At 46.9% G+C, this 26,381-nt stretch overlaps 1 protein-coding gene across 1 annotated transcript in view; it reads right to left on the bottom strand.

Moving 5' to 3' along the window:
• Positions 1-4,823: 4,823 nt before the first annotated feature.
• The window catches only part of Olfml2b (olfactomedin like 2B), a 40,943-nt gene continuing 19,385 nt past the window's right edge, over positions 4,824-26,381 (bottom strand). Inside the window, exons 4-8 of the mRNA XM_027922500.2 lie at positions 25,408-25,584; positions 19,457-19,682; positions 16,906-17,433; positions 6,391-6,567; positions 4,824-5,839 (exon numbers count right to left, since the gene is read on the bottom strand). Of these exons, the coding sequence (XP_027778301.1) occupies positions 5,238-5,839; positions 6,391-6,567; positions 16,906-17,433; positions 19,457-19,682; positions 25,408-25,584 (1,710 nt within the window). The 3' untranslated portion in view covers positions 4,824-5,237. The remainder of the gene's footprint in view (positions 5,840-6,390; positions 6,568-16,905; positions 17,434-19,456; positions 19,683-25,407; positions 25,585-26,381) is intronic.

Genomic DNA, 26,381 nt, shown 5'->3' with positions numbered 1-26,381 from the left:
ACTTAAAACATATCAGCAAAATTTTTCAAAAGGATATGAAGCAAATATAACAAAATATTGATGATTATTACTTCTTGGTGGTAAGAATAAGGGGTTTCGTTATACTCTCTACTTTTTCGTGTGATTGAAAAATCACACAAAATAAAATCAGTGGTGGAGTGCCTATTTTTGTCTTGTTCTTCAGATGTTGTTTCATTATGTCCCCTAAAAGCCATCTAAGATCCATTGCTCTCTGGCCCGCGTCCTGCCCGGACTATAATTTTTGAGTTTCCCTCTGCGGGAGGTGTGCTGGCTGAGAAATACGGTTAGAAAGAGGGGGGTCCGATGGCTCTATGACCTGCTTCCACACTGGAAGGAGAGAGAGAGGAGCCCACATTTGCTTTATTTATACAAAGGGGGCTTCAAAGGATTTCAATGGAATGTTCTTTTGCCAAATAAGGTAGGCGGGGAGCTATCCAAGCCCAATGGGTAATGCCCAAATCTGTAGCTACAGAGCAGCCTCTCTAGCTGGAGTCACGTGCTTTGTGTGATATGCCACAGAAGGACCTGCAATGCCAGACCAAAAGCTCCTTGGCTCCAAGGAGGAGTAGAGGCTATTCAAGTAGCTCAGGGGTGGCCCCCCACATTGCTTACTTTATTTTTTTCCCAGTTTATACAATAGAAAGAATGAACAGGTGAATAAATGTACCAAAAACATCTACATTAAATGAAATTGAATGAAAATCTAAAATCCTAACAAAAAGATCTAAAAAAATAATAATCTAATCATCTCAGCATTACCATTACTCACATTTTAAAGAGAAAGAAAATGAGCCTCAGAGAAGTTCAAGGTCTTGTCCAAGATCACACAGCCAGAACAGAGGAGAGCTGGAAATTGTCCACAAGGGCACTACCAACTCCCACAATGCTGTTATGGAGACCCAGGGAGAGGGGAATAAAAAGAGGGCTTGTTATCTTGAATCTCAGGGGACCGGGAGACCATTAAGGAAGTCCAGAGGAGGAGCTGTTTGGGGAAATTAAGCAATTTGGCTAGGTACAGTGGTGCATGACCATAAAATTCCTGCTGCTGGGGAGGCTGAGGCAGGAGGATTACAAGTTCATAGCCAGCCTTAGCAACTTAGCAAGGAATATATTTCAGTGGCAGAGCACCCCTGGGCACCCCTGGGTTCAATCCTAATACTAAAAAAAATATGCAATTCAGCTTTAGGCAATAATAATGGCCATTGCTTTTCATTTATTTTTACTTATGCCCCTCACTCAAATCTTTCATGAATTGACCCTCCTTGTAGGCAGAGTGAGGCTCATTTATGAATGACAACCAGACTCAGAGAAGTTAAGGGATTTATCTAAGTTTGCACGAATGCCAAGTGGGGGAGCTAAGGCCCAGGAGACCTTTTTTTTTGGAAACATCGCTGTAGCAAACATCCTTTTTTATCTCTCTCTTCACAGTGGAAGAAGGCCCATTGCAATTGCCCAACAAGGTTCAGGTGTGTTGACATTTTAAGGGGCAGCAGAGTAGACCTTCTCACTGTCCCTGTCCTGGTTGGTTGCAGGTGCATCCACCAGCCTCACCATTTGCCTGCAGGATTTCTGGGATTCTGCAGGTTTGGGGTTCCTTCTTTTTGCTGTTCCACATGCTGTCATGCTCTTCCTCTCACCAGTCCCTCAATCATTGTGCTCTGTTTCTGCCCAAAAGTCCTCTGTCACACAGGTTTTCTTTGACCTACATTAATAGCACACTCCCTTCCCATCTTTCTCTGAGTCCCTGGGTCCTTTCCCTGCTTTATGTCACTGCTACCTGTCACGTCACGCATAATGTATTCCCCACCCCACTCGTGCGCACGCGCAAAAGCTCATGAGGGCAAAGAGTCTGTCTTTTCGCTCAGTAATCACAATAGGGATTTCATGAATATTTGTTGAATGAATAAATAAATATAAAACTGAATGGACTACAGGGTGCAGTGACACACACCTGTAATCCCAGTTATGCAGGAGGCTGAGGCAGGAGGATGGCATGTTCAAGGCCAACCTAGGCAACTAAATGACACCCTCAAATTTTTTTTAAAAAGGTGGAGGCTCAGGGATAGAGACTCAGTGTGTATAAGGTTCAGAAGAGAAGCAGGAGGAGGAGGAGGAAGAGGGGAAGGAGGAGGAGGAGAAGAAGGAGGAAAGACTTAATGGTTCATAATGTTTTTTCCACTTTTGAAATTATACTGTTGGGGTACTTTACTAGCATACTTTTCCATCCGTGTTGGGCAACTAAAATGCCCTAGTTACATAGAGGGTTACAAAGTTGAAAAAGGCTTAGCTAGAAGGTCTGAGAGTTGGGAAATACCTCCTCATTTTAGAGGTGAGGACAGAGTTGTGGAAGGAGAGGCCGTGCCTCAGGTCTGACACACACAGCAGCCCACGGAATACAACCTGGCCCAGCGTGGAATGCTTCAGTCTTCTGAAACTCATTCTCTGAGTCTTGATGTTTTCCAAGTTTAGTTTAAGGTGAGAAAGCTGCTTGGAGAAGCCCTGGATTTGTTCAGGGAAAACTTTCTGACCACCCAGCTTCAGGCCCTGGTCACAGCTTGGAAGAGGAAAAGTATTTTGGGGGGGGCACAGTTTCAGAGGTTGCGACCAGGGTCAGCCAAATCCTTTGCTTTGGGCTCAAAGTGAGGCAGAACATCATAGCAGAGGAGAGATGATAGAAAAACTGCTCAGCTCATAGTGGTGGGAAGAAGAAAGAGTGGGGCTATGACCTCTATGACCCATCAAGTTAGTCCATTCAAATCATCAATCCATCAAATGGACCAGTTCATCCATTAGGTCATCACTCCTACAATCCAATCATTTTATCTCCTGCATTAACACAGGAGATTTTGGGGGGACACCTCATATCCAAACCATAATACTCCCTCATCTTTCTCCCTATAGCCTGTGGTTGGCACTGGAAGTTTCCTCACCTATCTGAAGCAGGTGGTTTGGTCTGAAGACAATTAATTCACCCAGTCAAACTGGAGTGGCTTCCCCCAGTTTGGGTCTATTTGACCCAAACAACCTCAAGACAAAGTATAGTCATTTGATCTCCAAGTTGCAGGAGTTCCTTGATATGACTCCCTAACTAGGGGTCGGGAAATGAGGACCCCTACAAAGAGGGTTAAAGGAGATTCAGAGGCTCCACAATAAGAGAGTGACAGGTGACAGGTGGGAGCCTGATGACATTCACTAAAGGGGTGACTATTAAGGCCTCTGACCTGGGCCAGCAGATCCTGGCCATGGTAGTCCGCAGACTGCTCCCTTTGGCTCAGGGGCTATGCCTGCCTGGTCCCTACACTACTCCTTCCCACTTGAGGCTTCTCAGTCTGGATCCAGCCCAGGATCACCTAAGCTGGAGGTTAGACATAGGTGGTAAAGAGCAGAATATGCTGGGCTGGCCTCTGGGCAACCAGGCAATGAGGTCCATTGGGAGGGGTGGATAGTCCAGTCTGGGAGTTTGGCAATTATAAATATATCATCTTAGATATATAGTAAGTAAGTAGGTGTAGATAATATCTCCATTTCAATGTAATTCCCACCCCCTGCCACCCAGCAACTCCCCAGGGAGCCTCATTCACTCCCCTGAGCAGCACTGCCAGACTGGGGCTTGGGTCTCTGCTATAGTTTCCAACCCAGGTCCCAACAGAAAGGCCAGGGCTTCAGGAGGGTAAGACTTCTGGACGTGAGATGCTCCACTACCCCAGTATCCATCAAATGCTTTCTGAACCCTGAACCTACCATTTCCCTCCCTCTAACCCTTCTTTTACCACCAAACCAGACCACTGTTTGCATTTGCTCAGTCAAATTTGACCCAAACAGCCCCAAGACAAAGTATATTCATTTGCATATTTATTATTTGAAAATGGGGGGGGGGGTGGAATGGGAAGCCATCTACCCTTTGGGGAAACTTGAGCAGCACAAGCATTGGTGGGCAGGTGGAGGGAGAAAGTCTGAGGTCTGTGAAGGATAGGTAGCAGCTGCTCCCCAAAGTTAGGCAGAGGCAGTGAGCACAGAGATGCGCTTGTCTTCAAGCCTCATGCCCAAGCTCTGTCCTCCTCCCACACACACCTCAGGCCATGCTGGTCAAAGCATCTTCAGGTGTTCTGTCTCCTGCTGGGTGTACCGGAGAGGAAAAAAATCCCACCCCCAGGGCTATACAGAGCTTAGCCTTGCACTGGGAGGGGCTTGTGGTTCTTCTCTTCTGCTCAGAGGACTTGTTTCAGAAATGGGTCATTTTCCTGGATGGAAAGGTGGAAAGGAAAACCCTGGCTAATGGAATTTTTTAAATGAGGCAGAGGACAGGATTATGGAGACAAAGAGAGACTGACTGATTAAAAGCTTCTTAAGGTATGGTGAGAACACCCAGCTTTACATTTTTGACAGTGCCAGACAACGTGAAAAATGACTAAAAAACAAAGAGGTTCCCACATCTTGGATAAAATGACCAGGAAAAAAAAAAGCAGTACAGTAAGAGCAAAAAATCTGGTGTGACTGCAGAAGAGAAATGAAGGAATCAGTGTTGCAAAATTGAAGAGAACACAGGTCACTTTGTTCCAAATCCCCCATGAGAAAAACCCCCATCCAGAGGGGAGAAGGAGTCCCTTGGACCTGAACTTGGACACAGTCCATTCAGCAAGAGAACATTTGTGGATTACACCAAGTAGCACCTCCTCCTGGGAGAGGGATCCAACACCTGTCAAGACACATTCCTGCTAAACAAAAACACACCGGGGAGGATTTTAAAATTCTTCTTTATTAAAAAAAAAAAAGCATTTTTCTGTGTTTTTAAAACTTCTCCAATACATAAAACTTTTTTTCCCGCCACTGAGCACTTCTTTCTTGCCTCCTTCATTCCTACTCCTGGTAGTCTGTCCACAAGAGCCAGACTAAGAGACCTTTCCACTGTTGGGATCTGGGAGCTGGAGGGGTGGAGGGCAGGAAGGAAGGTGGTTACTGGTCAAAAGGAGAAGTTGATTTGCACAAAAATATAAACTGTGGAAGATGAGACCAGCACATACACGTATGGATCGATCTACAATCCATATAAAAAAAATAGACCCAAACTGTCATTTTACATTTGTAATATTATACAAAATAATATATATTTTTAAACAACACCCGTCCACGTGCTCACACACACACACACACACACACACACACACACACAAGGTGCAAGTGGCCCCTCTGTGCTTCTTTTTGCAGGGACAAGGGTGTCAGTAGGCAAAGATGACATGGTAGGTAACCTGATGGCCATTGTCCCAGGCGTAGAGGAGGCGATCCTTGGGGTTGTAGTCTATCTGGGTAGTGTAGGAATACTCATTCTCAAACAGCAGCCTGGGGACGATCTGTGTGTTGGTGTGGGTGTCGAAAGCATAGGAGATGTTGGCATTCCGCTGGTTATAGCTGTCCACGGCGTACAGCACCCCACAGATGACAAAGCAGTTGCCATAGAAATTCCTCCGCAGCCCTGTGCGCCACGTGGTCTCCTTCTGTGTGCTCAGGTCCACAGCATTGAGCTTGCTCAGAACAATGACCTCCTGGCTGAAGCCCTCATCATCCAGGGCTGGGTAGATGAGCCACAGGCCATTCTCGTCCACAGCAAAGTCCACGTCTGAGTGGCCCTGCCACCGCCAGGGGGTGGCCTCCTCATAGGCCACATCATGGAGCATGGCCCAGGCAGCTACATAGCGCTGTTTCAGATCGTACTTGATGATGTTGCGGGTGAAGGCCCGGTTGTAGTAGAAGGAGCCATTGTACACCACATGGCCGGTGCCGATCCAGCTGTATGGGAGCTTGTAGGAATTGCTCCAGCGACCTGTGGGTAGCAAGAAGGTGGAGGCTTCAGGGCAGTATTGCAGAGGGACAGGGCAACCTCTGTGATGGGACAAGTTATCAACTAGGGATCTTTAGACCTGGGTTTGAGTCTTGGGTCTGCCCCTTTCTAGTGTTGTACAGAAAGCTGCTTAAATATCCTGTACATTATCTCATCTGATGATAATCCTCATCTGTCATGTGAAAAGAGCAAATTCCACTTGTCTTACTGGATTATATCAAGAATCAGGGTGCTTAACATATTTCAATGTGATTTGTAAACTCTCAAGGACAATAGGAAAGGGAAACTATTTTGCTACTGTTTTCTGGACTAGACTCAAGGTCATCCTGTGTCCCAGAAGCTAGAAAGGAGCAGCTGAGCTGAGAGAAGAGAGACAGTAAAGCTTGTGAGGCAGTGTGGGAGACCACCTCCCAAGACAGGCCCTTCTGCCATCAGAAGATGTCACCATTCTCATTCAAAGAGGTCTGGCTGTGATTAAAACAGAGGACTGTGAAGCAAGGAAGAGGTACCTGAGTTGGACCCATCACATATACCTTGTTTGAAGTTTTCCAGGTTCCGGAACTCTACCAGGGTATTGCCATAGTAATAGTTGGTGACGTAAATCCGCTCGTCCTTGGCCAGGGGATCCTTCATCCAAGCTCCTTCATTCCGCCCATATGTGTTCTGAGTGGTCGGCCCCGTGATTGTGGACAGGGTGTCTTTGCACCTTCCTGGTGGATAAGAGGTGGATGGAAGTGTTGGGACCATCTAATAATGACCCACCCCAAAAGTCTTTGTTGGCTCTTCCACTCAGATCTAAATTCCTTGGCAGCCTTTAACAGCCCTGTATGACCTAACCCTAGACATCTGCTGTGATGCCCCTTATCTGTCCTACACTCTCCTACAAAACCATCCACTCTCCCCATCCTGGGCTACTATCATGCCACCATATTTTGCTCCTATTATTCTCTCAATTTTTGATCCTATTCCTCAAGGACCTAATATCCAAAGTCATTTTCTGGCTCTACACCCTCCTCTGAAAAGCCTTTCTATCCTTCTATTCCATGCTGCTCCCACAGAGCCACGAATGTGTCTTTCTCTGTGGTTCAGGGGATTAAACAGGGTGCTCTACTACTGAGCTACATCTCCAGCCATTTTTATTTTTTATTTTGATAGAGGATCTTGCAAGTTGCCCAGGCTGGCCTTGAAATTGTGATCCTCCTGCCTCAGCCTCCTGAGTCACTGGGATTTCAACAGTGTACCACCATGTCCAGCATGAAGGTACCTGCCTGACAGGATGTGCCATCTTGATCTCCACAATGCCTGTGCATCTCTCTCCTCCCACAACACCCACCCCAACCCGAGTGTAAGCACCAAGGGAGCAGGGGCTGTGGTCTTTCCTTATTGTATTCTTGGTACCCAGAACACACAGCACCTGTCACTTCACAGACACCAGTGGATGGGCTGATACTTGAGTGAGTGCACCACAGTGACACAGTAACAGCATCACATGTTAACACAGTAACACTGTTACTGCATCACATGAGAAATGTGAGAAGAGGAGAGGACTCTGCTGGGTGTAACCAGGAACACTGGAACAAGGAACATCAGCTCTTTAAGTTGCCAAGCTGCCTGGGACCAGTCCCCACACGTGGGTATTCACATTCCTGAGGCTCACCCACCAGATCCTAGAGCATTATCCCCAATCCATGTCTGTCACTCTGGCAGCAGGATGCCAGGGCCCCTTGCTTGGGAATTGGAGGGGAAGGGCACCAAGTCCCCTCACAAAGTGCTTACTGTGGATGTAGGAACCTCCTGTAAAGTTCAAGTTTGAGGGGTGGGGATGGAGCTTAGTGAAAGAGTGCTTGCCTAGCATGCATGAGGCCCTGGGTTCAATCCCCAGGATCTCACACGCATACACATGTGTGCGTGTGACACACACACACACACACACACACACACACAGAGTTCAAGTCTGCCTTAATGAAACAGGAACTCAGCAATATCCTTCTTAATGACTTTTTAGAGTGGCTTGGTATCCAGGATAGACTTTAAAAAGTCACTAAAACTATACTGGGTTCTAGACCAAGTTGAAAGCCTACAATGCTTAATATGTAATACTAGCATTTAACATATCCTTGAATGAGACTGAAATCACATATGAGATTAAGGGCATATTGATCTTTCCATACCCACACAAGCGAGCAATGGAGGAGATAGCAAGAGGGCAGCAGGAGAAGCAGATGAATGCTCAAAGCTTCCTCAGCCCCTTCTAACAGTGGGGACCAGCAAGACTTTGGGGCCATCAAGACTGGAAGACCAGAAGAACAACAGTGAGGAGAGTGATTGGTTCTTTTGCTAATTTATTTATTTGGCAATGCTGGGGATTAAATCCAGAGCTTTCTACTTGCTAGACAAATGCTCTACCACTAAACCACATCCCTAGACCTTTCTATTTTTTATTTTGAGACAGGTCCTCACTAAGTTGTTCAGCCTGGACTCTAACTCACAATCCTCCTGCCTCAGCCTCTGGAGTCACTGAGATTATGGGTGTGTGGCACTGCACCCAGCAAATAATTGGTTCTTGACACTCACCTGGAATAAAAGTACCACAGGCCTATAGTTTGAATTCAGGGTTCTCTAGAGTCCAAGCCACCCCATTTCCAAATTGCTCCAATCTGTTCATCCAAAAGTGATGTGAGCTAGGAGCCCAAGACATCCAGCTGGCAGGATGGGGGCAGGCAGCTGTGCCCTTGGCACTGGGTCAAGGGCAGCCAGGGGTAGAAATGAGATGAACATTGTTTTCCAGGCAGGCCCCACAGTTGGGTGCACTTGGCAGGGTGTAGCAGCTTAGTGTGGGGTTTATTGAGTCCTACTCTGACAGAGGAGAGATTCAGTCTCCACATGACAAACAACAGAACCTACCCGCCAATGCCTCATCCCCCCACAACTGAGCTCATCTGTTCAAGACAATAAAACAGAAGTCTCTGGCTGAGCCCTGCCTGTGGCGCCTGATGGAAAAATATCTCATTCTCTGGCACTAAGTGAGGCCCTGGCTGCCCGTGGAGAAGCTGTGCTCCCTGCACTGAGGTAAGCCCTTGCATGCCGTTGCCAGGAAGGGCACTTTCATGTGCCCCTTCCTGGCAGAGTCCAGTAAAACATCGATTCCCTGACTCAGAGGTGCCTGCCAGCCATGTCCCAAAGCCCCACAAACAGCTATGTGAGGTGAAGTATTTCTGTTGGGGTGGCCACAGCCATGCTACCTCTCTGACCAGACAAAGAAAATGTTAATGGGCTCCGAAAGCCTGTTTTTTTTTTTTTTTTTGTTGTTGTTGTTGTTGTTTGTTTTGTTTTGTTTTTTAATGTCCTGAACCACTCTGGGCATCCCCTCAAATCCTTTCAAGATCCTGTCTCACAATAAGGCTCTCCCTCTTTTTTGGGGGGGAGGGTGGGGGGAGAGAGTACTTGGAATTGAACTCAGGAATGTTTTACTGAGTTATATCTCCAGCCCTTTTTATTTTTTATTTTGAGCGGGTTCAGGGTCTCCCTAAGTTGCCCAGGCTGGCCCCATACTTGTGATCCTTCTGATTCCTGAGATTACAGGTGTGCACCATTGCACCTGGCTAGCACCAAGACTCTCATGGGCTCATGTGGAGTTATAGATGTGCCCAGGCTTGGAGTCAATGGCCTGGCTTCTGTCTTAGCTCTGCCACTAATTCCAAAGTTGGTGTTGTCTCCATAACAGAGATTTAACCTTTTCAGCAGTAAAACAAGTATAATATGTGCTCTGCCTATTTTACCAGAGTGCTTGGAGAATCTGTCCTGATAAAGGTATGGCAGGCTGAGTGATGTCCCCCAAAGATATCTTGGCTGTAATCCCTGGAACCTGTGAATGTGGCCTTAGATGACCTTAGATGGCAAAAGGAACTTTGTAGCTATGACTAAGTTATGAATCTTGAAAAGATTAGCTTGGATATGTAAACGCAATCACAGGATCCTTCTAACAGAGTCACCGGGAGATTTGACAACCAAAAGGGAGAGGGCAATGTGATAACTGGAAGCAAAGATTGGAGTTTTGTGGCCACAAGCCAAGGATGGCTGGCAGCCATCAGAAACTGGAAAGGACAAGGAACGAATTCTCCCCTGGAGCCTCTGGAAGGAAACAGCCCTTTGACACCAGGATTTTAGCTCTATAAAACTAATTTTGGATTTTTGGCCTCTAGATCTGTTAGAGAATAAATTTCTGTTGTTTTTCAGCCACTAAACTTGTTATAATTCAGAGGCACAGGAAACTAATACAAATGGAGTCAACTTCTGGGGTCCAGGGAGGCAACCTGATTTCTGAAGGAAGAGGTTACAGCCTCATAGTTCTAATACCTGGGAGCATAGAACACACTTCCACATGCTTTGAACTATAGCAAACACCAGCCAGCACTTGGGGTGGCCGAGCCCAGGCAGGAATGACAGCACTGGTGCAGCTTCAGAGGATTTGAAGACAGAATCCAGGGAGGAGGTCAGACACGTCACCATTCTGTGAGAGGCTGGGGCAGTGCAGAAGCTCCTACTCTTGGCAAGAGATTGTCAGCCTTGGAAAGAAGACAACTGTATGTTGACGCCTTTTCAAGGTTAATGTCAGAAACATGGGAAGCAGTTCAAAGGAATTTCAGAGAAAGGATGGTGCTGTCTTGTGACTCATCTTAGGTTTCCCCAAAGCAGAGCTGCCAAAGATGATGGTGATGGTGATGGATAACGTTGACCACAAACTTTCTGTGTATTAATTCGCTTACCCATCAATAGTCCTGTGAAGCAGCTGGCCCTACTTCAAATGTTACCAAGGTCTGAGATGAAGAAACCCTCCCTTCAGCATAAAACCCCACTTGAATCTCAGTATCCTAAAAAAAAAAATACATCAACAAACAAGACCCATTCCTCCCCTCCCTGCCCCCAGATGTGAGCCCCCCTGGCCAGCCTCTCTGCCGGGTATCCCCCTTGTCACTCATGATACCTGTGCACTCCTCAGCTCAATTAGACTATTGCCCTATACACCTGGCACTGTCCCTCAGGGAAGCTCTCTAATCCTCTGGTTCTTGTCAAGCCTCTCTTCGGGTCAGAGGCTGCCTCCAGTCCCCCTACCCAGCCCAAGAGTTATCTCCCCACACCCCATTAGTCTTCCATACCCCACTCTCTCCTGGGGCCACCCATTTCCCTGACCATCCCATCTCCAGCTCTTGGGCTGGCTCTGCCCACCTTCCAGATGTTATTCCTTCAATCTCCAAGTTCCACTGCCAGCCTCCTCTCCTCTCAGCCCTGTGCCCTCATTGGCTAAGCTCAGTTCTTATTGATGACTCTCAGGCCAGGTCTTGTTTCTGAGCATCAGACATCCAATGGCCTACTCTGTTTTCCCCAGGTGTCCTCCTGGTTCTTCAAACTTAATGCAGTACAGTGGGAATCAACTTGCTTCAGTTCATAGCTTGCTCTGCCTGTGTGTCCTGTCCTAGAAAGGCCCGGTATGCTACACACTAGCCAAGCCAGAAGTACAGGTCATTCTGATGTCCCCTTCTTCTCCACCCACATTCCTAATGGTCAATGAGTGGCATCCTTTCTCTCTCCTCTTCACTTCTCGGCCTTTCCCCTCCACCTCTGGGACTTAATTGGGGCCTCATTGACTTTGGCCTGGCTCACTCCATTTATACTAGTTGATCTCTAGCTCATCTCTGCCTTCTTCTGACATATTCTACCCATAATCCCTGAGCTGCTGTTCTCGTGGACATCTGCTTAAACCTTTAATAATTCACCATCTCCAACCAACCTGTGAAGTCCAAGGTCCCTACCCTAGCATATCAGCCCCTCTGGCATTGCCATTCTTACTTCCTCCATCTGCCTCTATTCAGAGATCTCAAACCCCTCCAGGGTCCAGGCAGAACTGAGCCAATTAGAGCGTGAGACCAACTTGCAGCAATAGACAAAGGAGAATTGGAAGAACAGCTGTCCCAAAGGCATTCAAATTTAAGATGGTAAAAATACATTATGGGGTAAATTTGGTCCTCAGATTACCAGCTTAAAGTAAATCTCTTGCCCATTCCTACTTGCATGTATCAGCAATGGGGCAGGGAGGTGGGTTTGAGCCCAGGGCACTCTAACCATAAGCTACATCCCCAGCCCTTTTTATTTTTTGAGACAGGGTCTTATTAAGTTGCTGAAGCTGGCCTCAAACTTGAGATCCTCCTGTCTCAGCATCCTCAGTCGCTTGGATTACAGGTGTGCACTACTAAGTTCAGCTAAAATCATATTTCTCTGTTGGTCCATACTCAAGTCTGGGTGCAGCCTCTGGGGCAGAATGTTTCTTGATATCCTGACACACAATCGCCAGTGCTCATTATAACAACTGATCAAATCTGCACATTGTTTCCATGCTCAGACCCCTCCCTACCACTTTTAGAATGAAATCCTAACTTCTTATGCCCCTCATCCTCTGGCCCTGGTTCCCTACCCAGCAATCTCACCCCTCTCCCTGTCATCCCAGTCTGTGAGCATATACCTGGCTGCCTTCACTTTGCCCTGCCCACCCATGACTCCCACGGTTACCTCTGCCTCAGGTTCCTCTCTGTCCTGTGAGCTGGGTAAGTTCATGGCTACCCTTGGAGAGGGAACCACATGCATTGGCCACTTGATTTTTGCCCCTTTAGCCATCTGTGGCCTTTCCCATGCAGTTAGCTCCTCTATGGAAGGGATCATGTCTCACTCCCTCTGGATCTTTCTAGCCTGGCATGGCATGGGCAGAAGACATTACGAGTAGACTCCTTATCCTTGTCCAGAGGCTTAGACTTTGATCCATATTCGTTTATAAAGAATAGCTCCACTTTCTGGTTTTTTTTTTTTTTTTTTTTTTTGAGGTATTGGGAATTGAACTCAGGTGTGCTCCACCACTGAGCTACATTCCCAGCCTTTTTATTTTTTATTTTGAGACACAGTCTCACTAGGTTGCTGAGGCTGAATTTGAACTTGTAATCCTCTTGACTTTGCCTACCAAGTTGCTGGAAGTACAGGCATGTGCCACCATGCCTGGCTCTCGTCTTACTTCCAGGGTTAGTAGCCCCCGTGTTCTAAGATGATTGAAGCTTCCAGAAGTTTGAGGGGTGAGACTAGGGGAGCCTTCAGGGTTCCTGTGGATTCAGAAGGGACCTGCCTGTCAAGGACTTAAAGAAACTGATTAGGGAAAATGTCTGGGCAGACTCCACAGTTGGAGTCTCTGGAAAGCACTTTCCTAGTCCACATCAGCATCCCCTCTCCAGCTGCCACGGAGCAGCTTCCCTGACCCAAGGCCAGCAGGCCTGGCCATCTCACACTGCAGCCAGAGTGGCCGGCCAAGGCTTGGGAATTGTTAAGGCTATGTGCTTTGTGGGGGAGACATTCTTTACAGATCATGATTTTTCCTAGATGCAAATATGAGACAGGCTCTTGCCTGTATTGTCCTAAGATGACTGTCCTCTTTGTCTGCTCCTTCCCACTCCCTGCTCCCTCTCCAAACCAGTTCCTTCTAAAAGGCACATCAGGAATCATCCTTGATGAGGCCTAGGACGTGCAAAGTCATGGCCACATGGCTCAACTGTTCTATTCCTCTGCAGCAGCTGAAGCAATCCACTCCAAGCCAGGCTGTGAGCAGGGCACCACCTCCATGGTCATCACTCCTTCCTACAGCTCTGGCTCCTGTCTCTGACAGCATCTTTCTTCTCCCTGTTCTTGAGCAATGCTACCACCAAAGGCTTATTTGCTCAGCCAAGAAAAATTTCTTATTTCCTTATGCTTGACATTCTTCTAAAATCTTACAACTCTTCTGAGGATAATGGTACGCATTTTACAACATCACAAAATCAGGTTTGGAAACCCTGGGATAAGATGTGCCTTTTAAAAGCAGCCCTGTTTAAAACCACATCTTAAGCAGCTCAAAAATCAAAATTGCCATCAAACAGCTTTCCCCCAGCAGGAAGTCAGTGGCCTGTGTCTGTTTCAGCCAAATGATATAGTGATACTAGGGACTGAACCCAGAGGTGCCCTACCACTGAGTTACATACCCAGACCTTCTTATTTTTTAATTTTGAGACAGCATATCACTGTTTCCCAAGCCAGCCTCAAACTTGTGATCCTCCTGCTTCAGCCTCTAGAGTCACTGGAATTATAGGCATGTGTCACTACGCCTGGGTCACATCCAAGTTTTTTTCTGAGTAAACACAGAGGCAAAAACCCCAGCTATTCTGGGAAACACTGCTGGCTAATGAGCCTAAAATCCTCTCCGCCTGACAGTTTTTCTAGTTAAAAGAAAATATGTATCCCTAGTCCCCAGCTCCCAAGTAAATAGCTGCTAAGATAAAGGTTTTTCTTTTGGGGCATCAGCATCCCCATCAGGAGGGGGCAGAGTCTTAAGAACCCCAGAAAGGTGCAAGTCAGAAGTTACACTGGAAAAGCCCACTAGTGACAAAACCTAGAAGAAACAGACAGGGTAAGGGTGGGAATTGGGAGCCAGGATGGAGGTTGGTTATTGAGATAATGGGGAATGTCCCTCCTGGCTAGTGCATCTCCAAAGAAAGAGGCTCCCAGGCTCAAACCCATGGCTTGAGAATAGACAGGTGTGTGAGTCCCACCTGTAGCCTGTCCATACCATGAGTGTCCAGTCTACGTGTGGAGGGGCCATGAGAGCAGATTTCTAAATACCAGCAGGAACTGCCCTCCTATCCAAGGTTGATAGAAAGCTCAAGAGTAGAGGTATGGGTGCCCAGCAGAGCTCACTCCATGGCAAAGTAGGGGTGGTATGCTAGACTAAAGGACTGTGGTTCCAGAAGCTTGAAATCCAGGCTGCCTAGAGCCTGTGTAGAAGTAGGAGCCTCTGTTCAGACCCCAAGGCATTCTGCAGAAATTAAGCACCCAGAGCTACAAAACTTATCCATGCAGTGGAGAATCAGCCTTCTGCTCTCGTTAGCTGCTCCTACCATTGAAGGAAAATTAAAACAAAAAGCAACAACAACAACAAAAAACACTCTCTCCTGCTCCCACTCCAGCCTCTACGGCCCAGAACTGCTTTCTTGCTCAATGTTCTCCAGGCCAGCATTTATGAGGGTTTGCCCTGGGGTCTATTCTTAATGGCTGTGTCCTTGTTTCTGCCAGTACTTTGGGATTTTTACCCAATATAAGAATCCCTTCTATATCAGGGTATGGTAAACTTCAGCAGAACACCAGGATAATGATGTAAGTGATGGTTCTGAACAAAAGGCAGGGATTTAAACAGGGTTACACAATGGCAGGGACCAGGCCATCCCAGGGGTGTGTCTCCCGGTGGGTGCTCCTTCCACTACGTTGGGTCTACAAGAAGCTGACATCTTCACATCTTATTCTGAAGACAGGTTGGGAACAAGGCTTCTAAGTAAATGGAAACTGGGGAGAAGGAAAACAGATGTATAAGGCAAACTGTGTATTTTCAACAAGTTTGGGGTGTGTGTGTGTGTGAGAGAGAGAGAGAGAGAGAGAGAGAGAGAGAGAGAGAGAGAGAGAGATAGATACTGAGAATTGAACCCAGGGTGAATCCCTGTCCTTACTCATGCTAGGCAAGCACTCTGCCACAAGAGCTACATCCCCAGGTCTTATTTATTCTTATTCTGAGACAGGATTTGTTAAATTGCCCAGGCTAGCCTTGACCTTGCAATCTTCCTGCCTCAACCTCCTAAGTCCCTGGAATTATAGATGTACTCCACTGCACCCTGCTCCACAAGTATTTTGACAACAATATTATCCGTTAGCAGTTTTTAGTGATTCTCAGTGGTGATTTAATAAATATTTGGTTTAGGTCTTTTTGGAGGACATATGTGTAACTACTCCATTTTCCTTCTCCTACCTCACTCTCCTGTTTCGTTGTTTTCATAGTCGTCTTGTAGCCATGGAACTTCCATGCTTCTGGAACACACCTAGCTCCTTTAGACCTAATTATCAGAAGACTTCCCTTTTTTGCATCAAAAGCTTCTACTCATCCTTCAAAGCCCAGTTCAAATAATGCCTCCTTTAGAAACATTCCCTGGTCTTCCTAGAAGCCAGACCAATAAGTGTCTCCTATTTCATTTTTTCATTTCTCCTGTTTCTCTGTTATAGCATTTGTCACATGATACCACAATGTTTCCATGTTCACAAGGGATAGGGTTCGTGGGATTTTGCACTAGGGCCCATCGTACCGATTATTCTCTTGCTCCCACTCTGCTATGATTCTGGGATCTGGCCTCAGTAAGAATCCTTTGCTATTTCATAATGAGGCCTGATAAAATTACTATAGATGCCAGGTGTGGTGGTGCACTGTAATCCCAGTGACTCGGGATAATTTAGCGAGACCCTGTCTCAAAATAAAAAATGAAAAGGACTAGGGATGTAGCTCAGAGGTAAAGAACCCCTGGGTTCATCTTTAGTCCCAAATAAATAAAATAAAGTAAAATTACTGTAGAAAACTTTATTCACTAATTGCACGTACCTTAATACTCACCACAAAGTCTATTTGATAAATGTCTATAAAACTGACTAATAAAGACGAGATATTGGCTGTATTCATTTATACATATATTTTGGAAAGGAGATTCTGAACTTGTCACTGGCACATTTTAAATTCATAAACCCTGGATGTTAAAATTAACTATTGGCCAAAGACATAATTCCACTTCCCTTTTGGATTTGTTTTTGCAAATCTGGTGATCTGTTTTTTGTTTGTTTGATTGTTTGGGGCACAAGGGTTGACACAGGGGTTCTTTACCATTGAACTACATCCCTAATACCCCACTTGCCTTTCTTTTTTTTTTTTATTTTATTCGTTGTTGGTGACCCTTTATTTATTTCTTTATGTGGTGCTGAGAATCGAACCCAGTGCCTCACACATGCTAGGCAAGCGCTCTACCACTGAGCCACAACCCCAGCCCCCCCACTTGCCTTTCTTTATGAAGATCTTTGACCATCTGGCTTCTTACTCTTCTTTCAACCTATTTCCATGCTCAGTCTTTTACCTGAGCTATCCTGGAGACCAAGGCCAGATAGGAGGAACTCACCTATGACGTTCCGAATGTCATCTTCTTCTTCAGGGCTCAGGGTGGGGCTGGCTAGGGTTGCGCCCTGCCCAGCAGTTACATCTTTCTCCAGGAAGTTTGTCCTGACTGTAGTGGGAAGCACTGGGACTGTGTGCATCCCTTCCACAAACACGTCTCCCGGAGCCATTGCCAGAGAAGCCAAGACTGGAGGCTGCTGGGTGGCTGTGTGGGCCACAGTGGTGGGTGGCACCTGAGTAGGAGGTAGCTCCCCCATGTGGTCTGGAAACACTGAGGTGGCCTGGAGAGTGGTTGAGAGTGGTTCAGAGGAGGCCCGGAGAGTGGGCTCCGTGAGGCCAGGTGCTAAGGTCGAGGCCTGTGGCAGTGCTGAGGACAGGGGTGCCGTCTGGGTGCTCAGGTCAGTGGTTACAACAGCGGCATGACCGGTAGCTGCCGGTCTCCGGGTGGCACTGGCCAGTAGGTCATCGTGTCTCAGGAGTTGATCTTCAATCAGCAAATCCACGCCACTGTCACCACTGAAAAGTTCATCTTCTATGGAACAGATATAAGGTCAATTTGGTCCCTGGGGTAAGAAACAACCGGCCAAAAGCAAGTGAAACCCACCAGTTTAGGGACTCCTTTTCTCAACATGGTGGCTTGGTTGGAGATGGACCCTAGCTGGGATTTTAGACGAAGGTGATAAGGGACACTGACAAAAGGACACTGTATTTCCTGGAGAGTATTTCTGAACAGACTGCAGCTAAACTCCACCCAGAACTCAGGGGTCCCTGGTGGAGGCTATGAACCCTGATAACCAGCAGGACATTATTTATCCAGTCCATTCATTCAACAAGTGTTTAAAGGGCACATCCAACAACACTGAGCAAGATAAAGACCCTTGACCTCATGAGCTTCTGCTGTCTAGTAGTGGAGACAATAAATAAATGGATCGATTGCAGTTTAAAGGTGCTGTGAGGGGGAGTAGGGTAAGGTGGCTCAAGTACACTGGGAATGAATCTGCAGTTATGAATACAGTGGTCAGATGGGGCTCACTGAGACGAAGGGATGAGCAGAGTTCTGGAGAAAGAGGAGATGGCCCGGCCAAGCATTCCAGGGGGAAATAACAGTAGTGCAAAGACCCTGAGGGTAGACATGCCTGCGGAAGTGCAGGAGCAGCAAGGTAGACAGAGAATGAGGCAGAGGGGTGGAGGGGACACTAACAGGACAGCAAGGTCACAGGGAATCAGGAGCCAGGTCACATGGGGCTTGGGGTTGTGCACGGACTCCAGTCTGTTTGTGTGTTTTTGGTGCTGGGGATTGAACTCAGGGGGCTTCTACCACTGATGACATCACCAGTCCTTTTTCTTTTTTCTTTTGAGACAGGGTCTTGTTAAGTTTCCCAGGCTGGCCTCCAACTTGCAATCCTCCTGCCTTAGTCTCTTGAGCAGCTGGGATTACAGGTACATGCTGCCACATCCGGCCTGGACTTTAATTTTTATTGTAAGTGAAACAGAACAGGCTGAAGGGTTTTAAGCAGAAACAAAACATGGGAGGGCAAAGATTTCTTAGAGAGGCTACAAAGACTGCAAAAAAGATAATTAGTAAATCAGACTTCATGGACTCTTCAGAAGCACCATTTAAGGAACTGAAAAAGCAGGGCTGAGGGCACAGGTCAGTGGTCAATTACTTGCCTGGCCTGCAGGCTTTCGGCCCAGGGTTTGCTCCCCATCACTGGGAAAAAAGAAAGAAAAGGAAAGAGGAACTGAAAACGCAAGCCAAGTGGGGAATATTTGCAATACATACGATGACAAAGGATCTATATCCAGAATACGTTAAAGAACTCCCCCAAATCAATAACGACACCAACAAGAATAAAAAGACCAAAACACAGTTCAGAATGAGCCAAATGATTGCCAGCTACTGAGAATAAACTGGATGGAGGATAAGACCAAAGGAGGGAGCATACCCAGGAGGCCGCAGCATAGACCAGGTAGTGGAAGGAGCTCGCTTGGGGAGAGGAAAAGAATGGAGGCCTTTGGGGGACTCCGGGACAAGGAATAGAAAGGAGACAAGAGAAGGACAGGAGGAGGCAGGAGACAAGGAAGAACACAGGAAGAGGAAGTGTTACGGAAACAAGATTAAAATGATGAGGAGAGGGATAAGCTATTTTCTGTTAAAATATAAATAAATAATAAGGATGAGATCCAAAGGGGGAGGTTCTGGAGGCTCAGATAGCAAGCTCAAAGGCCCTGGAGGGAGAAACAGGTGGTGGAAGCCTACCATGTGGTTCTGACGAGTCTTTCCCCCAAACTTTGTTTCTCTCATCTGCGCACAGGGAGGACTAAGCTAGAGGGCACTGAAGTCCCTTCCAGCTCAGCCACATTCTGACATGCTCAGAGAAGTTAAGTAACTTGCCCAAGACTACTCAGTAAGTTATAAAGAATTGCACCACAATTCTGGGTAACTTGAACCCTGTAGCACGAGGCCACAGCAGTCATCCAGACTGTGGGAGGTGTGTGTGGCTCCATCTCACATGGTCCAAATGGCAGCTCCCTCCCTGCTGGCCCCAACTCACGCTGCTCTTCGATGTCATTCTCTTCCTCAGAGACTTTGGCTTTATAATAGGTGATGCCCCGGATGACGGTGGGCTTGGAGGCCGGCCGGCCCCTCAGATGGACCTGCCTGTGAAGGGGTCGCTGCCGCTTCACCACCTCAGGTGGGGCCAGGGGACGAGTCTGCAGGAGCTCAATGGAGTTGATCTGCTGGGACACAGTTTCTTCCTGCAGAAACCTCTCTTCATACTGCTCCTCAGAGGGGACACAAGGGAAGGTCAGGTCACTGGTCAGAGAGAGAGTGGTTAGGTGGGGGCAAAGCCAGAGAGATAACAGTAACACTCCCCAAGAGCCGTGTCCTGTTTTAAGTACTATATGTGTGTTTAGAAATGTTAAATAATTAAATCCTCTCATTAGCCCTGAGAGGTAGGGCCCATTTTTATCATGCTCATCTACAGATTAGGAAACAGAGGCACAGAGAAGTCATTAAAATTGCCCAAGATCCCACAACAAGTAAGTAGTAGAAGCAGGATTTGAACCCATGCAGCAGCATGGCTGTGGAATTGATGTCTCTGACCTCAGTGCTACTCTGCCCAGAGAACCCAGTTCTACTCTCAGCTCTGGCCTAGGGATGTTGGGTAACTTAGCCCTAAGTTGCTTCCAGAGAGACAAATGCGAGGGGAGGGTACCCAGATGGGACAGGAAGCCTGAAGACCATCAGGCACATTGTCTCCGGATGAAGCCTGAGTGGTTTTATAGCTATCAGAATGGGTACCCGACAACTTTGTCACTCCCCAGCCCCGAACACTTCCTACTGCATACAGAACAAAGTCCAAAGTCCTTGACTTCTTCTCTTGCCTACTCCACCAATACCCACACTCCAGGTTAGTCAGTTGACTAACTCCTAAGCTCTCCTGAGCAGCTGGGTCTTTGCTCAGACTATTTTTTACTTCCTATCTGGAAAGTTATTACCAACCCCTCTCCATGTCCCTCCACATATAGCCACTTACTAAAATCTACCCACTTCTAAAGACATCTAAAATCCCAGGCCTCCCAGGAAATAGCCCAGACCTTCTCATTCAGAATTAATCTTTCCTCTCTGACCCCACTTTCCTCCTTGTGGCAGAGATTTCTAATTGATTACCCGAATCCTAACAGACACCCAATATTATGGACATGGACATTCTCACTAGTGGGGTATAGGCAGAAGAAGCTGGTTGGAGGAGCTTTAGGAAGAGTTGCTAAAAGGGAGTGCTAACTAAGTAGGGAGGCATCTTTTGCTTTCTTCCTCATTTTCCTGGATTAACATGTGAACAAGATGGCTGGAACTGAACAGCCATCCCCTTGTGATCACAAGGGTGTTCTGGAGGATGGAAATCACTATGTCTTGCAGCTAACCATACCAGCTGTGGACTGACTCCAGAGCTCTTCTTTGTGAAATGACAACAAACTTTTCTATTGTTTTTATTTGTTTTCTTTCTTTCTTTCTTTTTTCTTTTCTTTTTTTTTTCTTTTCTTGTGTGTGTGTGTGTGTGTGTGTGTGTGTGTGTGTGTGGTACTAGGGATAGAACCTAGAGCCTTGCACATTCTAGACAAGTGCTTCTGTCTCTGATCCACACACCCAGCCTTTTTAAAAATTTTATTTTGAGACAGGGTCTCGTTTAGTTGCCCGTGCTGACCTCAAACTTGTGATCTCTTGCCTCAGCCTCCTGAGTCACTGGGATTACAGGTGTGAGCCGCTGCACTTGGCAAGAACTGACCTCTTGTGTCCACAGTAGGGCAGGGTCTCAGTCCTGCACTAGGCTGTTCAGTCATATTCCCTTCCCAGGAGTATAGTCCCCTAACTTTAAAAAGCAAAGGACAATGGGCACAAGGCTTGTGATCTAGCTGGGCTCAAAGTCAGGGCCTCACTTCAGGTAGTCCAGCTTCTGAGAGGCATGGCTCCTTCAGGAGAGTGTGGAAACCTGAGAGGAATGTGGTCCAGATCTTTTGTCACAAGGACTCCAACAGGTAATAAAGAAGAGGTAGCTTCCTGCTGTCACATGAGCCATCAAAACCTCCCCCTTTTTACCAGGAGGAGGCAGGTGAACTCCTCTAGACCCTGTAATTCTGGGCCATGGTGAAATCCTCCTTGACCACAGAGCCCATGAAGAAATAAAACCTATGTCCCAGATGGCAAATGCCTGGAGGCAGAATAGGGCCTCAGCCACTTCACATTAACTGCAGGGACCCACCACCACAGCCAATTTCTTCACTTTGCACAGGAGGAAGAAAACCAGTCTGTTTTGACCTTTAAATTTTTGCCTGGAGAAACCCAGAGTCCTTATTCCCAACCACACCTCCAAGTCTGTTCTTGTTTTCCTGTGACAAGAGTTTACTCAGATGGTGCAAGAGATATGGCAGTTCTCAAACATGCCTGTGTCTCTCTCTCCTGGCATGCAGTGGCGACAGACTCCTGGAATGCAAGAGACACCTTTCTGCCAGCCTTCCCTGGCTGGGGCCAAAGAGCTTCCCAGAAGAAGGAGGCCCCCATGCTGACCATGCCCTCGGCAGCCCCGACTCCAGCTACCTGTCCCTCCCTTAAGTCCCTGTTCTTGATGATGAAGTGACCTTATCCAGAGGTGTGGTGGATACCTGGTCGTTGATAATGATATTTTAGTAAGCACCTATTACGGCTATGACCCTTTATATTATTTCTAACCCTTACAGCATCATGGGGCAAAGTAGTTATTGCTATCCACATTTTACAGATGAGGAAACAGAGGCTCAGAGTCATTTAGCAGTTTAGTTGAAAATCATTTAATTAAAGGGCTGAGGAAGTGGTGCTTATCAAATCACATGACCAACAAATAGGCCCATAGCTTTGGGGTCTGCACTCTTTCTTTTTCTGAGCCACACTACCCACAGCTGTGACCACAGGACCATTTGTTTGCCATCCAAAAACTCCCTTACATCCCCGTGACCTCAGGGCCATGGTCTGGCTACTGCCCAGCAGACTTGGGAGACCCCTCATTTCCCAGTGGAAAGAGCTGTCTGGGAGGCTATCAAGAGGCCCCCAGCCACATCCCCTGACTCAGACCCAGAGAGGTATCTAATTGCCGAGCCCCGGTTTCCCTCTGCATTGCAAAAGTAGGTTGTCATTTCTTCGTGGCAAACGCTAGCAACTGTCTTTAGTTCCAGGCTCCCAGGCAAGGGTGGGAACTGCAGTTTTTTTGTTCCAGCCAAGGAGATGGAGCAAGACCATGGACAGCCTTTGCCAGGGAACATATAATTTCCTTGGATTCACTGGCGACAGGCTGCACTGGGCGGCAGCTGCTCCAACCAAGCTTTGATTTCCTCTCTGTTAATCCAAGAGGCTGTTGTATGACTTCAACTCCTGGCATTGATGTTCCCATTCCCACCCTGCCCTCTCCACTCCAGTCCCCCAGCCCCCTGCCAACCCTCTAGGCAGGGGCTAGGTTGAAGAGAGGCCTCCTATAAATTGACCACTCACCATTCCAAGAAACCCCTGACGTCATCTGCAAGAACCCTGAAAATAAACAACCATGTCCATCGACCCCCTTTTCAGCATGGGGTTCACTAAAGAGACAGGTTTGCAAAGGGAGAGGAAGATCCTACCTTTGGGTCTTCTTCACCACTTCCCCTGACCACCCCGCCCGTCTGGTTTGGGTGGATTGTGCTAACTTCAGCAGTGTGCTGAATGGGAATTTGGGGAGGGGAAGGACTTTGCTGAGCAAGGAGAAAAAGAGTTTAGTGTGTTTGATTTGGTTTGTTGTTTGCCCTCAGGAAATCTGAGCTGGGTTTCTTGAGCATACCACATACTGTGTCATCAAGACAACAGATAAATTCTCCAGCCTAGCCGACTGGGAAACTGGAAGCTAGAGATGGTCAGGAATGCTGGCTCCCCTGGGCAGCTGGTGGCTGGGGAGGCCAGATGAACTGGGATAAGGTTCTGGCTCCACATGTGATAAGCAGGTGCCTTCCATTCCCCTTCTTGTCAAAAGTCCCCTGGCTCTTCCGTGGCTCTTCCATTACAAGCTCAGGCCCACTCAGGGGTGACCCACCGAGCAGACTAAACACATGCTTAGTGGTCAGCATGTTGGGGACACCCCAAAATGAGAATAAAAATAATTTCTGAAGGAATATGATATTTCCAAAAAATCACCAAAGTAGTCATCATGGGCAAAGCAAGACTTATTGCCCTGCCTTATAATTATTCTATGGTTTGGGATTGTTTTTACTTTGGTTATATATCGGGGAGGTGCAGGCACCATTCTTTTTCAGGGCTTATTGCCTCAAAGACCTAATCTGCCTGCTGTCCTGCCTCCAGTATACATGTGACCAAGATTCCCTAAACCCTTTGCTGTGGCCTGCTTGAAGCCCTGTGATGAATTTCTTTACCCTAAAGTTCTGAGCCCACATACCCAGCCTTCCTTCCTCTCTATTCATAAAGTCCCGCAAAAACAATGCTTCCTACTATAGTTCAAATCTTAAGTGTCCCCCAAAAGACCATGTGTTAAAGGGTTGGCCCAGCCCATGGTGTTTTTGAGATGTGGGAAGAAGGTAGATCATTGAAGGCATGCCCTTGGAGGAGATGTTGGGACCCCAAGCCTCTTTGTCTTCTTCTCTTTTGCTTCCTAGCCACTATGAGGAGATTGTACCACATACTCCCTACCCAAAGCAATGAGATTAACCAATCATGGACTAAAACCTCTGAAATTGTGAGCCACATTAAATCTTTTCTCTTTTTCAGTCAATTATCTCAGGTTTTTTGTTGCATTAACAGAAAGCTAACACACTTCCCAACCTTGTTCACGTCACAACACACAGAGGAACTGGCTCAGGGAATCTAACTGACCCAGACCCTGCTCAACCCATACCCATACCTACTTTCCACAGAGCGATTTCCTCATGGACACACCTATCCCCAAGGCACCAGTGTGCATCCACCACTGACTCTTGGTAACCAGTTTAAGTCAGTAAGCAAGGCTTCCCTGAAGTGTTTCTGTCCCTGAGACCCTTTTATAAAACTTTGTCCAGACCAGCTTTGCTAACAGCATGTCTTACTAACAGGACTCTTCCAGTCCTACCACCAAAATTTACTTGTTTCCTCTTCCACACTTTCAGGTTATTTTCCAAATTAATGCCTGTTCCTTGGCAATCAATTTAGTAGATAACTCAGTACATTGCATTTAATCATTAGCACATAAACATAACTTGGTGGTAACTGGAGCCAAAAGAAACAGGCATTAAATGCAGAGGCACTTTTAAGCAAGCAGGTCTTTTGGCATCACTCAAATTTTCTTAGACAGTGTTCTATTTCCCAAATGTGTAGCTTCATACTAGCGACAGAACTGGATGGGAAGAAATAGAGGTTTGAGGCTCTGCCATTGCTTTCCAACTGAGCCAGGGAGATAAGGAACATTGCTGGATCTGTGTCCTCTGCGAGATAGTGGGGTATTGACCTCTGCCTGGCCTACTTTCCAGAGCTGCGGTGAAGACCACACAGTTAGTGGTGAAAGTATGTAGTAAATAACTAAATCCTTCGTAAATGGGGGAACCATGTAATTTATCATTTCCAAGCAGAGACATTTCTGAGAAGAAAAGAAGATGTTATTAATGATGCCAGGACAGCGGAATGAGCCTGTATGGTCCCATGCTAGGCAACACGTATGTCCTCCTTATCTGTCAATGATCACAAATGCATGATGGGTATAATGAAAAGAATGGAGCTGGGACTGGAGGGATCCTGATCTGAGTCTTGGCTTTGACACTTACTCACTGAACTTCTCTGGGCTTCAGGGTTAAGTAAATGGGATCATCCCCTGCCCAGTACACTTACAGAACTAAGGACAGATGAAATGAGACCATGACTGCTAAAGGACTGAACCCCGAAAAGCTCTAGGCAAATGAGAGATACCAGCATCATACCCCCACTGCTGTAAGAAGAGGACCTTAGGGGCAGGGGCTGTACCTCTGGGTGGGCGTAGGCTGCCGCTGCATCCCTCTGCAGAGCTGAGCGGATGTCTGGCATGCTGTCTAAGATGTTATCAGAGCAGTTCTCTTTGCCTCGCTTATTCATCTCAGTTCGAATTTCTTCCATGTCCTCTTTGATTTGCTCGTTTTCCTTGGTGAGGTTTTTAGAAACTTCCTGGGAAGAGAGAAGATTCAAAAAGAGGATCTGTTACAGTGTTTTAAGACACGCAGGAGGCAGCCAGCAGCCACGGAGCCTAGATAACACAATAGACATGGAGACTCCTGAGAACACTCCTGAGGAATTGGCCAATAAGTGACTGCAGCCCAAGAGTGTGCCCAGCCCCATGCAGGGCACAGGATGTCCAACTGTTGGAAATATGGCCCAAACCATCATTGTTTTTCTAATAATAGCATTGCCACTCCTAGGAGACCTGGCTCCTTTCCTGTCATTTGTAGAGTCTGCCTTACCCACTGATGAAGAACACTACAACAAACCTCTATTCATCTGCACATGTGAATCAGTTGCTCAATTAAAGATTTTCCAAGCAATTTTAGAAGAGGGGCCAAAAAAATCTACTCAGTTTGCTATTCTAATGAGCACAAACTATTTTCTAGCTTTAGTATCATTTACATAGACAATTGATAGGCTAGCTTCAAACCTTTCTATTCACCAATAGGAAGTTTCCTTAAACCACCCCTCCTTGGCATATCAGCCCCTTTCAGACCTGGTTCATACCATAAAGGGCCAAAGCTACATTTCAGTCAACCAACTCTGGCGAGTGTCTTCCAAGTGTCTAAAGTGCAGTATGGCAGAGAAAAAGGACCTAAATGCTCATGGGGTTCTTTCCCTGGATTACAGACTACCTATATTCTATGAGTGAGGTTTAGTGAGTTCAGAGCAAAGCAAGAGTGGGCTGGGGGCAGCAGAGGCAGCATCCGGCCAAAGTTAAACACTGAATAGGATCTGAATCA

The sequence above is a fragment of the Marmota flaviventris genome, chromosome 10, assembly GCF_047511675.1.
Source record: "Marmota flaviventris isolate mMarFla1 chromosome 10, mMarFla1.hap1, whole genome shotgun sequence".
Classification (NCBI taxonomy): Eukaryota; Metazoa; Chordata; class Mammalia; order Rodentia; family Sciuridae; genus Marmota; species Marmota flaviventris.
Note: the sequence above shows the minus strand (reverse complement) of the source record. Positions and strands in the feature narration are given on the sequence as shown.